This window comes from Anopheles darlingi, chromosome 3, assembly GCF_943734745.1.
Source record: "Anopheles darlingi chromosome 3, idAnoDarlMG_H_01, whole genome shotgun sequence".
NCBI lineage: Eukaryota > Metazoa > Arthropoda > Insecta > Diptera > Culicidae > Anopheles > Anopheles darlingi.
In genome coordinates, this window is record NC_064875.1 from 47,447,898 (window position 1) to 47,464,541 (window position 16,644).

Below are 16,644 nucleotides of genomic sequence, written 5' to 3' on the forward strand. Positions count from 1 at the left end.
GTTATATCTACTTCTGTATCGTCACTCTTCGCATAAAAATTCTCTTTCTTCTGTATCGTCACTCTTCGCGGGGAAAAAATATCCTTCAACGAATCCTCCTCTCGATCAGGAATATGAGAGCTTCATCAATTTTCAACAGTGTCCATTCCTCAGAAGCGTAGGTATAAAGGTCTTATGCAGTATCAGGTTCGTCATTCTTGACAAATTTGTCAAGTGATTTAATTTCCTCAAGTCAAGTCAATCAGTCAAATATGATTCAAAACATAAACGACACCGTTACTACTATATGAGCAATTGCAACTAGAACAAAAATAACGGATATCCTTGAAGCTAATGTACCAGGCGAACCAAACAGCTTTCAATAACAATTTCATTATTTTTTTAAATGCATATAAGAATCTCTTCCAACAACTAAATACACTATTCATGCTGAATGCAGTATTTCCATTCGATACCAAACGCTTTCGATTTACCGAAGCGACAAAATTCCGGAAATCGATGCTACGATTGTTTGGTTGTCATTTTTCAATATTTATTTATAAAAAGAGAATCAAATCGTTTTGCCAATCGTTTGGTTTCTAGTTTCTTGCTCTCTAGTGTCATTGGAGTCAAAACGTTCCTAATGGCAATTGTATCAAGAAGCCGGCCCTCAAGCCACCGACTACAGGTCTAGAGGAACTCATGCTAGGCAAATTGGTGAGCATAGTTTATGAAAATTTCGTACCGAAACGATGCCAGTTCCAAAACAAAGCACCAACGGAAGAGTCAGATGTGGACCTCATTTCCGTACAACTGCACACTACCGTTTTATACTTAGCATCCGGAATTAAGTGCGTAGAAAATTGCTTCCCATTTATGCTGGGCTGCTCGAATGTGTGTGTGTGTGTGTGCTGCCGCTTGGCAGCTGGCAGATGGAATCGATTGCTGCCTGGTTGCCAAATCGGACAAATTAATTGAAAACTTTATCCCTGTCACTGCTGAGTGAAGCTGTCGTACCGGCGGCAGGTTGCGAAGGGATGGAAGGGTGGCCCTCTGCTTCAGGACCGCTGAATATACAATGTCGTGATAAATCAATTACGGAGCCCTGACACAAAGTACTGGCTGCGACCCATCGGTTACACCCCATGGTGGTAGCTGGTTCCGGCAAAGGGAAGCTCGGAAGATCTGGGTGGCGTAACATACACTCAAGCCACACGCCGAAAGCACACACTCGCAGTGCTGGCTGGGACAGAAAAGTTAGGACCGCGATTCCGTTCACCGACAGATAGGCGAACCGGGCAGCAAGCGAGCTATACGATGAGCTATCATCCATCTCGAATCGATACACGAACCGTACACGCTCAATAACGCATCTAATCTTGACAGATGACTTGACGGGGCGAAGAAATCGATAGTTTTCCTTCCGCTTTCTCGCTGATCCCCGCGGGCGGCTAGCTGCTTGCTCAAGAACACGTCTACCCCCGGCTAAGACGGCTGCTTAGTTATTGAGAGCCGAGGCTTTGAGAAACTCAATTAGTTTGCAAACATGCACGAACAGTGACGGGCATTGATCCGATCAATCGATCGATCGACAGACCAGTGACGAGTACAGTACGTTCCACATGGATTGATTTGATGTTCCCATGGTGATGGCGTTTTATCGGCGAACATCGCAGTTGGCGCTCGCGTATGTCAAGAACATAGAGCACATCGGTGAGAAATCAAAACAAAACAAAACGCGATGTGAAGATGAAAATGGTTTGCAACTCAGAAAGCGCATCGCAAGGCTAGAGATATTGATTTATGAGCAGCAGCAGTTCTCGAGTCCTTCTGCCTCACTGGGTGGGTTGCTGGCTTGACTTTTCTACTTTATAATATTTATGGCCTTCCCCCAAGGAAAGCATAACGAACACCAGCCAGGCAGCGACCACGATTCAGGGGAACTTGTTAACCCAAGTGAACAAGTTCCCAGCGAACCAGCATCACGCGTGTCCTTCAGTTTGGAAAGCTCGGGATTTATAGATCCTTCGGGTTTAATAAACAACAGTAATAACAAATAAAAAAAACACCAACTTCCTCCACACTCCACAGCACACAACAAGGTTGGTGGAAATGTGAAAATTCGTATCTAAACGACTCACATCGTTGCCCGTTTTCGATGAACCTGCACTAAACCAGGTCAGCAGTGTCAAGATGGTGGTTACCCGCCACCCCGCCCATTCCGGAAGCTGTCCTTCGATAACCATTACAACTGTGAACTCGTGACAGCACCGCGGTGCTGATAGCTCGACCTCAACGTCACACACACTGTGGAGGTGAAGGTATGGAGTACGAAAGTACTTTTAAGCCGTTTCGCACAACTTTTTGCAGTAGACTCGAGTCAATGGTTATGGGTTCGACACTTGAGCTGCGCACTCACACACACACACACACACACACACACAGCACAGCACAGCACAAGCGTACTCGGACAGTGCAGCCAGTTCGCTAGATCGCCACTTGGGCTTGAGGCACGCTCGGTGAGCCTCTTAGCTGGCCAGCCAGCCAGCCAGCCAGCAGCGCACTCTCGTGAGGACAGGACCAAACGGTGATGTCCGGGTCCGGGCATCACGAGCCAGCACTCCACGCATTCAGCAGCCAACGATTCTCATTAGCCATGCAAGTAATGAACGTGATCCTTTTCCTAATGACATCGTTATCAAATTCATAACAATAGCTTGGCACAAGCTTGGCACAAGTGTCGGCGCCTCTCGGCACTCTCGCGATGACGTTGCCACGTTGACACCGCAACCAACCGACCCTCTCCGGCCGGTACCTTCCCTGCGACGGCGAACGTGCACTGGAAAATTCATGAGCATCGTCCAGCTTCTTCTTCAGTCTGCACCGAGCCACTGTCCGTCGGTCGGAAGATGCTGCTCAGCATCGGATGCGGCCGACGAGTGCCTTCGGCCGGTGATGTCGAACAAATCAACTTCCACGCTTCACTCCCTTTTCCGGGCAGGTGCTGGACGGGGGTGCAGGTGTTGTTGCGTCATAATTGTACAAGTCAGTCCAATCCAATGCACGTTCACGTGAAAAGCGCCCGAAAACACTCCAGGTGTCAATTTGTTGCACATTATTTAGAAGTGCAGCGGACATGGGCGGTACATGGGTGCAATAATGTTGCGACAAACCGACCGATGGGTGACTCTCACACTGATCATCGCGACGATTTCTTTCAGCCCATTCACGGCCCGAAGAATGGTTGTTATAATGATTGTTGTAATGGTGAGTTGTAATCGTCACGTTTTGCTGTTCGCGATAAGCAGAGCGTTCATTCGGCAAGGTACGAGTCAAGGACGATAATCACTGAGGAGGAGTGCTTCTTTTTTCGACGACGAATGGTCAAACAACAAAATGGTTCAATGATTCTGATGCAACCGCTCCTTAAAACATGACAAGTAAGACAGAGAGACAACCGATCACTTGAACAGAAGCTTCAAATATGCCAAACCAAGACGAAGAGATTAAATGAACGCTTCATTACATGTAACATTTTTATATATTTTTTTATAGGATCGACAAAACAAAACCCCAAAAAATGTTTAACCGATTTCGAATTAGCTATTCTTTAAGCTGATAGAAGCGGATAAATCACTAAACTCACTTTAAGACGACGATCAGCAAACGTTTTGGGATATCCTCTGAATTGCGCTCCTAGTTTTGCATTAAAATCGTAACTAATGAAAAAGCTTCAAATTATTGGAAACCATTAAAAACTGGCCAACCAATTCTAGCTTTGAATTGTTACCCAAAATAACGAGCTTCTCCTCTCTTTAAGGGGGGCTTTGGTTATTTCGGGTCGAAAAAAGGAAGAAAAAAAATTTCGGGAAAATTTTTGACGATTTTTAGTGATTAAACCACCCCACTTAATTGTTTCAAGTAAATGTCATATTAAACTACAGCTTTTCAAGAATATTTGGTTCTATTTTGGAGAAGATCTGATCAAAACTACGTTCATGGCATCCAATCAAAAAAGGCAATTTAACAAAAATGTACTTTTTACGGTGCCCATCGTAGCCACGTGCTGGGTCATCAGATATATTCAAATGAATATTCCTTTGTTAGGTTATAAGTTTATCCAGGTAGCCTCGTCGATTTTTTATAAAATTTCCTATTTTTCAATTTTTGACAGATTTTTGAAGTTGAAAAAGTGATGATTTTTTTCGATATTGCCTCAAAAAACGATATTTACATAATTAAATAATTATTTTAAAAAAAAGTACTAACAATTTTTATAAAAACTCGACGGGGCTACCTGGCAAATAGTGTGCAAATTATGTGTTCAAAATTTTAAATCGATCGGTCCAGTAGTTTTTATGCTACGATGGGCACCGGTTTTGAAAACGTAGGTTTTGGGAATCGCTATACCAAATTGCGTGATGCATTGAGCCTTGTATGAAAGGCTGATTTTCAAAAAACAATATCTTTGCCAGTTTTGCTTCGATTAATCTCAAAATTTTACACAGTACTCTTGAAAGAATAAGCACTCATTAAAAAATGTAAAAAGTAAATGCGAAAAAATAAAATAAAATACCGAAGCCCCCCCTTAAGGACGCAATCCACTCCTATTCCATATTTTCATAATCGTTTACCAAAATCGAACGTGTAAACAGGAACGTTGCTCAAATATACCAATACGAATATGAACATAACAATTAAGGTTCTGTTCATTCATCACGTTGCTTACCAATAGTACCTGTCGCAATCATATGTTAATAGATTGTCCACAAAACACTATTGAAATGACCCAGAATAATTTAATAGCGATCCTAGCACAGATGAAAAGGTAAAAAAAGGAGAAAGAACACAATCATTCGTTTGTTGGAATTAAACACCGTTTGAAGATAGAAAATGTTCTATTATTATATTGTTACCGACATGCTGCACGTCATTTCCATTGTCACTCATCTGCAGCTGCAATCAATCAATCAAAGCGACTAAAACGAAATCCAACAATACAGCTCACGTGCGTCATACAGCTGTGCATTCTGTGCCGCGATAATACGACGCGGCGAAAGTTGACGTCCATATTTTGCACACATGATGCAACGTTTCCCATTCCCCGCTTTTAAACTCAATCCACCGTTCTACAGTTGTGTGGCCGCACGTTAATCCACCTAACTTCCGGTTCCACCATCAACAAAAAAAACCAACCGTATCCATCTTATTTTGTGTAGCAGCATTCTTATTTGATTAGTCAGTTTAGATGAAACCCAAATTCATCATCCACCCATCTGATCCCTTGGCCAGGCCTTGCCTTCACCAGCCGCCGTTCACTGCTAATCTGGTCTGAGGCCTGAGCCGTTCACGTTGCACATCCGCACATCATGTGCAGCGCGGACCGTCCGTCCGTCCGTGACCGGCTAGCTCCTAATACACGTCATAAACAGTGCCGCCCGGAACATGTGATGGAAGGGGGTTGGGGGGGGGGGGGGGCGAGTGTGCCAAATCACCGGTACTAGTCCGGCTAGGGGGCGGTCGATTTGTGCCTTTTTGTGACCCTTTCGAGGGGTGCTAAAAAGTTGAGCAAGTGTTGAAAAGCACTTCACCCCAATTCGAGCATCCTATGCGCCGACGACGACGACGGAGTAAGGGGGAGGATGTCCAAGCGGTGGATATCCACGAGTGCCACGAACGCACGAAGGATGAGCGATGACTGGCGGCCTGAGGTCCATGGTTTCGGTCGGCACCCACAAAAACCCACATCGCCCTCCCAAATACTGAGCAATCCCGAAAGCCGAGCATTCCGGACACTGTTGACTACTGTTGGCTGGCTGGCTGGCGACCTATGGCGACCAATTGCCTCGTTCCCCATTCCCCGGGTGCTGGTGCTGGTGCTGGCACGTCAAACACAAGGGGCTAACACACATCCTCCTTGAAGTGTATGAAGATTTATGTTTGACTAACGATTTTCCTTCTCCAGCCCTTTTCGGGGCGAACGTGTGTGTGTGTGTGTGTGTGCCAGGGGTCTGACTAGCGGTCTGTCGAAGTTTGACGTGCGAAGTGTGCGGAAAGCTGATTTACAACTCGGTCATAAATCATGGAAATTATTTCAGCAAAACTGAAACCTCACTCGACGTCCACGGCGCGGTCCCTTGGGGTGGCTGAGCGGATGAAGATGTATGATGTTTGCGTCTCGCTGATGCGCTGCAAACAACGCTCTCCGGGCACTCCCGGCAACCGTCAGGGCATCTTGTGTTGCACAATATAAAATGTAGATTAACTCCGGAAACAAAACCGCCGGGCATCATTATCCTCTGTCGCTGTAGGTTGCAAGGTCATCTTCAAACCAATGCTCTCCGCTGGTAATCCTGGTATCGCACAGTGTCCGGTACCAGTCACCGACTCACTTTGCGGGTGTCGCGGGTGAGTAAAAAGCTCAAAAGTTCGTCCCTCGGTGCTCAAGGATTAAACGAAGCAGGGAAGCCACCAGGCTGACCAGGTTGCGCTAATCCAAGCAACATTGACAACGTTGGTTGGTTACCAATGCTTGGATGCACGCCGAAAGCCGAGTGTCGACCGATTAATCAGAGTGCTCTTAGTGTGGACCATTAATTAAAAGTGCAGCCCCGTTACGATGTAATTACTAATACCGGGAGATGATGGGAGTTTGATGCTCTTCCAGAGGCTTATTTGAAAGCTTTAAACAGCTCGCCAAACCCAGCCCCATGAAGCCATTACCTGGCCAGTCGCAACCACTGAAACCCTCACGGATGATCGCGGTTGAGGTTGAGTTGAAACAACATATTTCGCTAATTATCGGTGCGCGCGGATTCGCGATGTGCCAATATTTATCCTCGCTGGGGGGCTCTGGTGCGGACCTCAAACTTTTTACTATTTAGTGAGTTAATTTAATAAACCGTACGAGCGTACGAGCTCTTTTCGTCCGTATCGGAGCGTTTGTTCCCTCCTAATAACCACGCCATTTACCACCACTGTGTGTACGTTGTGGTTGATTTTGTTGGTTTAAACAGCGCGACCTCCGTAGGCCCTTCGTCGGTTACCTTGCGGCCAACCATCGTTCACGGTTACTGTTCGTTAACCGCAGCACGGTTGGGCTGACCGCTAAACACAGGAGAGGAAAAATGTACGAAGTATGTATGAGAGAGAGATAGGGAGAGAGAGAGAGAGGAATCGAGAGCTGATGCAGAGGACAGGATGTCAGATGCTACAGAAAATTATGGTTTACATTATGCTGCGCGAAACTGTTTAAACAACGTTTAATGCTACGTATAAATAATGCTATTGTGCCCGTACCAGTCGCACACAAGCCACATTGGGAAACCTTTCAACGATAAACATAATGGAATGGCCATAAATTAAATCGGGTTTGTAACGGTAATGGGGCGGAGGGGGAAAAAAAACTCCCGAACGCAACCGGAATACACAAAAGTAAACCTCAGCTCAGAGGCCAAGCATTGTGACCACACTAATCACTTCATAAAAGAGGGTGAACGGAAACCAATTAACGTTCACACGCCCCTACATCGATTGCAACATCGATATGATTGATTTATTGCACACTGTATCTAAGAGGTGCGCACCGCACCGCAACAACCATACCGTCCTTTGCCCCCACCCGGGGCGTTGAGGTAGGTAGCTTTTAATTGTTGAAAAACGCACCGCCAGGCACCGAACTGAGAGCGACCATTCGGTCACCATTGAATGGCACTTGATTGTGAGGATACGCAATCCAGAGCCACCAGAGAGTGTAAAGCCCGTAAGGGGCCACAGGATAGGTGATTGCACAAGCAGGATTTATGCATTTCATCACTCAGCACGAGCCATTAATTAGAAGCAACCGGCCACAAGCTGATGACAGTGGAGTAAAGTAACAAAGAAAAGAGCAGAAAATTTATTACATTTTCATGCGAACCGGTTTTTGTGTTTAAAATTGTGATTGTATAAATCGGTCACACCACTGAGGTGGTGGTGGTGGCTCCAGTGCTGACAAGTTGGATGGAGTTTGACGAATGCTGAGGCTAGGCTAGGGAAGGAACAACTCACATCGGATGGTCACAGTGGGCACAAAGCAAACTTTCCACAGGCAACCCACTGTGTGACAGATTGTGTGAAGCAAGTTTTACCCGATTTTACCAGATTGCAAAAAACCAGGAAACATCGCCTACAAGGCCACCTAATGCTCAGCCCAGCATTAGGACATTGCATGGGTGAGAGCGCACTGCTCGGACCTGCTGGACCGTTTCTTGATAACAAAATCCCCTACCCCTCCTCCCCTCCTTCCAAGAAGAAATGAATTTTTGACAGTGTCAAAAGTTTAATATTGAAAACTTTGCACCGTTGCAGAGCGATGCTGGCTTTGCTGGCACCGAGCTCGTCACGTCGGACACTGAGGGACGTGCGCATCGGTGCGCAGCGGGTGGGAGTGGTTCTGTCGGATCCATTTCAGCGTTTTTTTCGTTTTTTTTTTTATTCTCTTTTGTCCAGTTAAAGAAGTTGAGTTTTTCTCCATTGCTCCAGTGCTCCACACAGTGCTGTTGCGAACCACAATTGCTACCACACTGGCAGCAGGCCATGCTGCTGGCAACGTACACCACATGCAGCTCACATGCACTACTACGCCTTGCCTGCGGTGCCACTTGCTTTCCATCAAATTTCGTAGAAAGTTTGTGTTTTCGAAAAACAGTTTGTAGCAACTTTTTGAGCCAACCGTTTGTCCCCGGGTGGGCAAACCTCGAGCACGCATCTCTATACCGACGCCATCTCTTCTGATCCGATAAGAAATGCAGAAACTTACGCATACTTACGGTGCACCGTATGTGCGCGTTCGTTGCTTGCGTAGCAACCATCTTCGGGAACGTGCCTTGGCTCCGTTTCCTTGACACAATTTTGGCATTCGAGGAAACAAATTTGCTTGCAAATAAAATCCATAAATCTGAATGAGATAACCCAGGGCCCAACGGGGGGGGGGGGATAGGTGGCCCCCTTTTGCACAGCACTGACAACGCTGATAACCTGTTTGCTCTCTCTCCTACATCCTGCCATTTGTACATTCACAGGCTCGCATGATGAATGCGAAACTTTGTGCCAATCATGAATACCGGAACCGGTATTCACCACGATAGAGTGTGTCGGAAAGCTTAAACGAACTGGTTTGTGGCGTAACGGTGGCCACCTCCCGTCCCCTGACTGCTCTATGAAGTGTTCAGTTGCTAGACATTTTATTTGTGTACAAAGTCGGCTGAAGAATCCAATTTGCTGACCAAAAAGCCGGGCGTTGAGGGCGCCTTATGCGAACGGCACCACCAACCGGAAACAAAGCAGTGCAACAGCATCAGCATTCAGGCCAATCTAGCTCGCCGTGACTAGAGCATGAGAGCTTTGCCCTGCCCTGCCATGAATAAACAAGTGCTCGGCACTCATTTTCGTCGCACGAGCACGGTATGATAGCTACTAAGTTTGACCGACCATGCAAAGGACTCTAAACGAATACCTACGAACCACACACACACACAGACGCACGCAAACACAAAGCATGATGTGAACTAATGAATGTTTAGACCGATGCTGCCAATCCTTGGCAGTAGTAGTAGCATGTCGAGATCAACCAATTTTCAAATTGATTTTATGTTTGTTCACTTCCATCCGATTCAAAACAGAAGCATACCATACCTCATCGGAACGAGTGGAGCCGATTTCTTCGTCTCCTTATGGCCCTTTCCCGTTGATGTATGCCGAGCGAAGATGTTTACTCATCGACTCTCGGTTCGGTCGAGAAGAGGCTTTATCTGCATCTGCAACAAGGGTTGGCTTACGTTCCCTTAAGCTCGTTTCATTTATCAACATTCAATCTCAGGCCATCTGTTTGTGTAACGTATTGGTTTATTCTTCTTCAATACTGTTAACTTACTAACCGCCTGGTTGCTCTGCTTTATATATATTTCTAGCATAGCAACCAAAGTGGACTATGATATATAACACTACTCCCCCCTTAATTTCGAGGCTTCCGTACAGCGCGACCGTATCTAGTGTAGTATGTAGTATTTTCTGTTGGAGGTTCCTCTTCGGTTAACACATTTCGGGGATCCTCTTCGGTTAAAACATTTCCAGATGTTTGTTCATCGTCAAAAAACTCAATCGGATGTTTTTTTTAGTTGATGGCTTCTTCGCTTAATAATTCCAAATTCTGTTTTACATTCGCACAATACCATTCCTAAACGTTTTGTTATGATAGCTTTCATCCATGCTATCGTATTAGGTAATCGGTAATCTCTTGCAAAAACCACTTCGCCAACTTCGAAATTCATACTGAGTTTCTTCTTCAAAACATCTTTCTTCAAAACAGGAACTAACGGAGTTCCCCATTCCCCATCTGCCGCCGATGCCTTAGTAATTATTTCGCTTTTTTCTAAACGATCCAATTCATCTTCTACCTTCTCCTTGAAAGCAAACGGAACTTTTCTGGGTTTGAAAAATTTTGGCACTGCTCCTTCGATCAAAGGTAGATGCACTTTCGTATTTTTCAAACAACCCAAGTCACCATTGAAAACTGATTCGTGCTTTTTCAAAATGTTTTCCAAGGTTCCTGAATTTACTTCGGGCACTGACAAAACGCAGAAATCTATCTTCAAACCCCATCTAGACATCGTTTGTCTTCCAAGCAATGGGCGTCGATTTCCATCGAAAACGAAAATTTCCTCCTTGGATACGTGATTTTTGAACTTCATTTCAGCCACAAACTTTCCAAGAGCACGGAAAACACTACCGTTATAGCACAAAAACTCTTCTTTCACATCGGTTTTTAACGTTTCGTAAGGAAATAGGTTGTCGAATAATGCTTTTGAAATTGCATTCACAGGGCTTCCGGTATCTACTTCAAATTCAATTGATCTCTTGTTTACGAAAACTTCTTGCAATACAGGCGGGAGATATTCGACGTTATTTAAACGTAAATGACTTATCTTTGGCGATTTCTGTTCATGTTTCTTTTCCGACGAATAATTCTTGGCAGTGCACACTTTGCCCAAATGTCCTTTTTTCTTACAAAATTTGCAAACGTAATTTTTATACTGGCATTTTCGAAAATCGTGGTCTCCTTTTCCACAACTAAAACATTTCAGTTCTTCTTTCTTTGGCCTTTCAATCTTGGTATTTGCTTTTTGAATTCGAAAAACTGTACCACGTTGTAAAAGAGTCGCTTCCTTTTTCATTGCCAATTTCACCAATTGATCGTAGGTTGCTGAGATTTCTTCTTCACAAATGCGATCAAAAACTGGACCACGGCGTAATCCCACTACGAACATGTTCTTAACCATTTCATTCAAATTTCCTCCAAACTCGCAACTGCTCGACAGCTTCTTTAAACGAGTTGCCCATTCCACGATTGTTTCGGTGTCCCCTTGACGCGCTTCAAAGAAAATCGAGCGTTCCCGAAAAACAACCACTGTCGGCATAAAGCGTTGCCGTAAAACACCACAGAGTTCATTAAACGTTTTTTCTTCTGGTTTACTCGGAAAACACAGATCGCGCACGATTTGGTACACTTCGACGGAAACCGAAGTTAAAAGAAGGGCAGCTTGCTTTTCATCGTCGTCCAAATCGTACGCCACGAAGAATCTTTCCAGGCGCTCCTGGTAAATCGGCCAGGAATCTTCAATGTTGAACTCTGGTGGCTTATTCATTTTTCTCTCGTCGCCAATGTAGCGTATTGGTTTATTCTTCTTCAATACTGTTAACTTACTAACCGCCTGGTTGCTCTGCTTTATATATATTTCTAGCATAGCAACCAAAGTGGACTATGATATATAACAGTTTGAGAACCACTCACTTCATTTAGCTTTTTGCTGATAATTAGTGATGTTGAACTGTGTTGTCGTGGTACCTATGCAAACAAGTACAAGTGCCAAATAACCGAGCATTCAACACAGCACGATGGAGAAGCTTAAGGGGGGGCTTTGGTTATTTCGAGTCAAAAACAGGGTTATTTTTGACGATTTTTATTGAAGAAACCATTCAACTTTAATTTTTCAAAATAATCTCATATTAAACTACAACTTTTCAAGAATATTTGATTCTATTTTGGGGGAGATTTGTTCAAAACTACGGTTATGGCATCCAATCTAGAAAGGCTAGTTTGCAAAAATGTACTTTTTGCGGTGCCCATCGTAGCTACGTGCTGGGACATCAGAAATATACAAATATATATTCCTTTGTTAGGTTATAAGTTTATCCAGGTAGCCCCGTCGAGTTTTTGTTAATTTTCCCATTTTTAGATTTTTGGCAGATTTTTGAAGTTGAAAAAGTGATGCTTTTTTCAATGTTGCCTCAAAAAATGAGCTTTACATAATTAAAAAAATTGTCTAAAAAAAAGTATCAACAATTTTAACAAAAACTCGACGGGGCTACCTGGTAAATAATGTACAGATTATGTGTTCAAAATTTCAAATCGATCGGTCCAGTAGTTTTCATGCTACGATGGGCACCGACTTTGAAAACGCAGGTTTTGGGAATCGCGATTCAAAGTTGCGAGATGCTTTGAGCCTTGTATGAAGCTCTGTTTTTCAAAAATCCATATCTTTGTCAGTTTTGCTTCGATTGATCCCAAAGTTTTACACAATACTCTTGAAAGGATAAGCAATCATAAAAAATTGTAAAATGTAAATGCGAAGAATTAAAATAAAATACCGAAGCCCCCCCTTAAGAAAACTGCCAAGAGCTTAACAGCTGTCACCAGAGTTCTACTAATATTCTTTCCATTTCCAAATCCAATATAAACCCGATAATTATTTTGTCACTCTCGCTGGATGTAACTGTCGAAACGAAACGGCTGATCGGTGAATGTCGATGAAAAATTAGTTTTCGGAAATCTGCCGCACATCTGCCAACAACTCGCCGCCGGAATGACTGCAAAACCCCTTTTTTGCTCCGGATATTATCATAACATACCGGGGCTAATGGATTTCCAGAATCCTCTATCAATCAAGCTTTCGTTTCGTTTTTTTCTTTTCTTCTCTTCCTTTCGATTACCATCATCAAACCACCCAAGCAAGATTAAAACTCCGGCACCGCACACAGTGCTCCATCATGCACCAACCGACCGACTACCTGCGTGGTGCCGACTACCTACGTGGACAATCAGAAAACAAATATCCGGTCGCGCTTATCGTTCGTCTCTATTTTCAAACGTACTATTACTAGAGTAGCAGCTATACATCTATTCAACAGAATACTGAAATCTACCTCTACCTACCCGGTGACACACCGGGACGGGGCTCCGTTAGTTCACTCTCTATAGTTCCCATTCCAGCACGGAATGACTCAGATTCATACACTCTATAGTGACTGCTTCTTCTCCTTCTTCTTCTTCTTCTTCTTCTGATCAACTGCTGAGCTCATCAGCCCGCTCTTCCTGATGCTTCGTGCAGCAATTAAGCAGCATCTCTCTCGTTAAGAAATCTCAATTACACGGCCGTGAAAGGATGACACACCACTCTCGAGGCATCAACCTGCTATCGGGATGGAAATCATAAAACTGTTCCCCTCGGCTGTCCCCATTCTCTTCCTTTCTTTCACCTTTCCCTTGATCCGAGAGAGAGCTGCCAGCGAGAATGATGATAGCTGCAAATTATTTTCCCGTTCATTTACAAATCGATTGCTGTTGGGGAAGGGACTGCACCTTTGTGAATCCATCAATGCCCCCCTCCCCCATCGGTAGCGAGGCCGTGGACGTGGACGTGGACGTAGACGACGGAAATCGAGGAAAACTTTCAGAAACTCATAATTAAAATCTTTCGCTTTCCTTCGCCGCCACCGACCGGGCCAGCATCGTGCCCAATTGGTTGCCATTTCCGGTGGGCGGCCGGTGCGCCGGTGCCCCCGAGCAGTCCTTCCACGGGTCCACCGCCCCCGGGCCGGGCCGATTCTCCTGCTCCGGTTCCGTGTACGAGCCGAGCTCGGACGAAACCGTTTGCTGGTCGATGGAAAGGATGCTGGCGACGCTCGAGCTAAGGCTGGCCGCGTTCGCGAAGCTTTCCCGCGACTCGGTCCGGTACGGCCTAGCCGGGGAATCGTCGGTCGTGGTGGTGGCCGCCGATGGGCTAAACTTTACCGAAGTTCGCATCATCAGCGCCAGCGGTGCCATCGAACCGACATTCAGCTTGCCACTCGGTCTCTTCTCGGTTCCATTTGCATCGTTCGCACCCGCCGATGCCACCACACCTCCGCTGACGGTCGAGATCCTGCCATTGCCGGATGGCAGGGGAGATTCAGGTTGACGGCGACCGAAGCCGAAGCAGCAGCAACCGGTAGGCAGCGGTTCTTCGCCGAAGATGAGCGAAATGATGATGCCAAACAGCATGGTAAGCAGTGCGCCGAGGCAGCTGTACCACATGTAGCTGATCCGGAGCACCGATGAGAACCAGGATTCGTCGGAGGAATCCGTCGATTGCTCCTCTGCATCGCGGGTATGTCTGTGGATGAAAACAAAAAAAAACATTGTGTTAAAAAGCAAACAAAAGCCACGATAAGACGATGTTTGTGGATGGGAGATGAAGTGCAGATGAAGTCATCTGCCCGGCCGCACGGGGCGTGGTATCCGCCGTGGCCAGGCGCCGAAAGATGAGACGATATCGGCACTTCCGCTTTGGCTGTAGTTTCGTACCGCTCACTTCTCCACCAGCTCACTCCGGTGCCCTTTTTCCGGCCATCCGGAAGCGGATGAAACTTTAAAAGCTGCCATTACACTGACCTTTTACACCTCGCTCCACTCACGCGGTGGAGGGGACGGTGTATTCCGGTTCGTGTTTGCTCTCAATTAACTTTCGCTGCCGCTCCTCTTTCCTGCTTGGAAAAACCCGTGGAAACCGGAATCGGGCACTCCTGGCACGTGGCTCTTTACCAAGGGAGGTGAGAGACAGTGAGAAGGAGCAGCAGCAGCAGCAGCACTTCAACACCTTGAGTACGCCTTGGACTTTCCAAACCGGTAACGGATAGTCGTAGCCTTGACTTTCGCGTTGTCTGCTCGTTCGAGTTTTTGGCCCAAAAGCTATGCAAAGTATTTGCGAAACTAGGCGCGGCGGGAGGCGAGCTGGCGGGGACTAGTTTGTTTGGAAAGTATTGGAAGCTTCCCCGGCTGATTGCTTATTTAAGCGAAACGTGCCTTGCGTGCCAGCGTAATTACACTTGACCATCGGCATTGCAGCGCTTCGTCGTTTGATTTTCCCTCGCAAGCGAAAGATATTTTAGGAATATGTTATTAAATTCCTTCTGCCGCTAGTTACAGCGTAGATAGAAAAAAAAAATAACCAACAACTGGAGAGTGTCATAAGCAAACGCTTTGATCACACTTTGTCAAAGCATACTTTGTAAATTCCGTAATGTACTTCAATGAAGAAAAAAATGCGCCATCGATAGTTAATGGAGGACTTCATTGCAATGAAAATCACAGTAACATGTGTCGAAAGGTGACAGCCAGCATCAAGGTCAAACCCCAACAACATATAATCGATCGTTCCAATCGAAAGACTTCATTATGTGCAACGTGCAATGTATTATGAATAGAGTAGATCAACGGATTCAACGGATTTTCCGATAAACCTTACCTATAGAAGCTGCCATCGTGAGCCTCGGAATTCCAAAGCTGCCGCAGGTCGGCCGCCGTACCTGACGCATCGTTCTCTAACGAAAGCGCCAAAGCCAGGGAGGAGCCATCCGCCGGATGCACTTCATACATCAGTCCGGGATGGTTTCCTGCATCTCCCAAGATGGTCGCATTGCAGCCGGCCACTGACGATGGTAGCGGGGCCGGATCTTCGTTGTTAAGCTGTGCCAGCACACCGACGACGATGACCAGTAGCAGTGCCGTTACTCCACCGTACAGGGCACCCTGGGAAATGGAAGTAAGCCAAGAGTAAAAGCCATAAATCTACTACTGCTCCGCTGTACAAAAGAGACAATCGCATTCCGGAAGTCACACTACCGGCTGCCACGGTATGCAAACGCAAAAGCCCCTTAAGCTAGTCTAAAGAGCATAGAGAGAGCATAAAGAGAAAGAGAGGGATGGAGAGAATATTCATTGCCAATCACCGGGCCAGAGCCATGAAATGATTATTATCTTCGCTCTCCCATTAATACCTCATGAACATTAATCAATTTGCGATTCTTATTTTTCTGTTTGGCTGCCGATGCATTATGCACCGAATGCTTCGGGCATTCGGGTGTCCTGTACCACACTAAACCACACAGTTAAAGCCGATATAAATCCGGGCAACGAGCCCGGTGCACGCTGACAAATTGATTCCATTCCAGGTGAATGAAGTTGGAAGTTAATTTATCGGACATCAATTTGCCATGCACGCGCGATGTGCACACAAAAAATATCTGTGGTGTGCGTGTGTGTGTTTGAGTGTGTGCGTGAGCCCGGCGGACGGATTGACGGAGATGAATTAATTTAACCGATTGCGATCGGAATGAATTTAATTGAACATACGCTATTCTATGCCCTCCCGGTGGGTGTTAGTGGTGGTGGTACCGGGGAGGGAGAATTAAAATAAAAGATAACGGGAATAAATTTAAAAAAGTGTATCGCAACAACAACAAAAAAGGACACACCACAGCCGGGGTGCAATGTTGTGTTTAAGCGCCGAATGAAGTGCAGTTTTTTAT

The 16,644-nt window shown here is 45.6% G+C and overlaps 1 protein-coding gene across 1 annotated transcript in view; it reads right to left on the reverse strand.

Moving 5' to 3' along the window:
• Positions 1-13,762: 13,762 nt before the first annotated feature.
• Positions 13,763-16,644, reverse strand: part of LOC125955557 (sodium-coupled monocarboxylate transporter 1) — a 48,248-nt gene continuing 45,366 nt past the window's right edge. The window contains exons 11-12 of the mRNA XM_049686690.1: positions 15,582-15,865; positions 13,763-14,450 (exon numbers count right to left, since the gene is read on the reverse strand). Coding sequence (XP_049542647.1) covers positions 13,763-14,450; positions 15,582-15,865 — 972 coding nt within the window. The remainder of the gene's footprint in view (positions 14,451-15,581; positions 15,866-16,644) is intronic.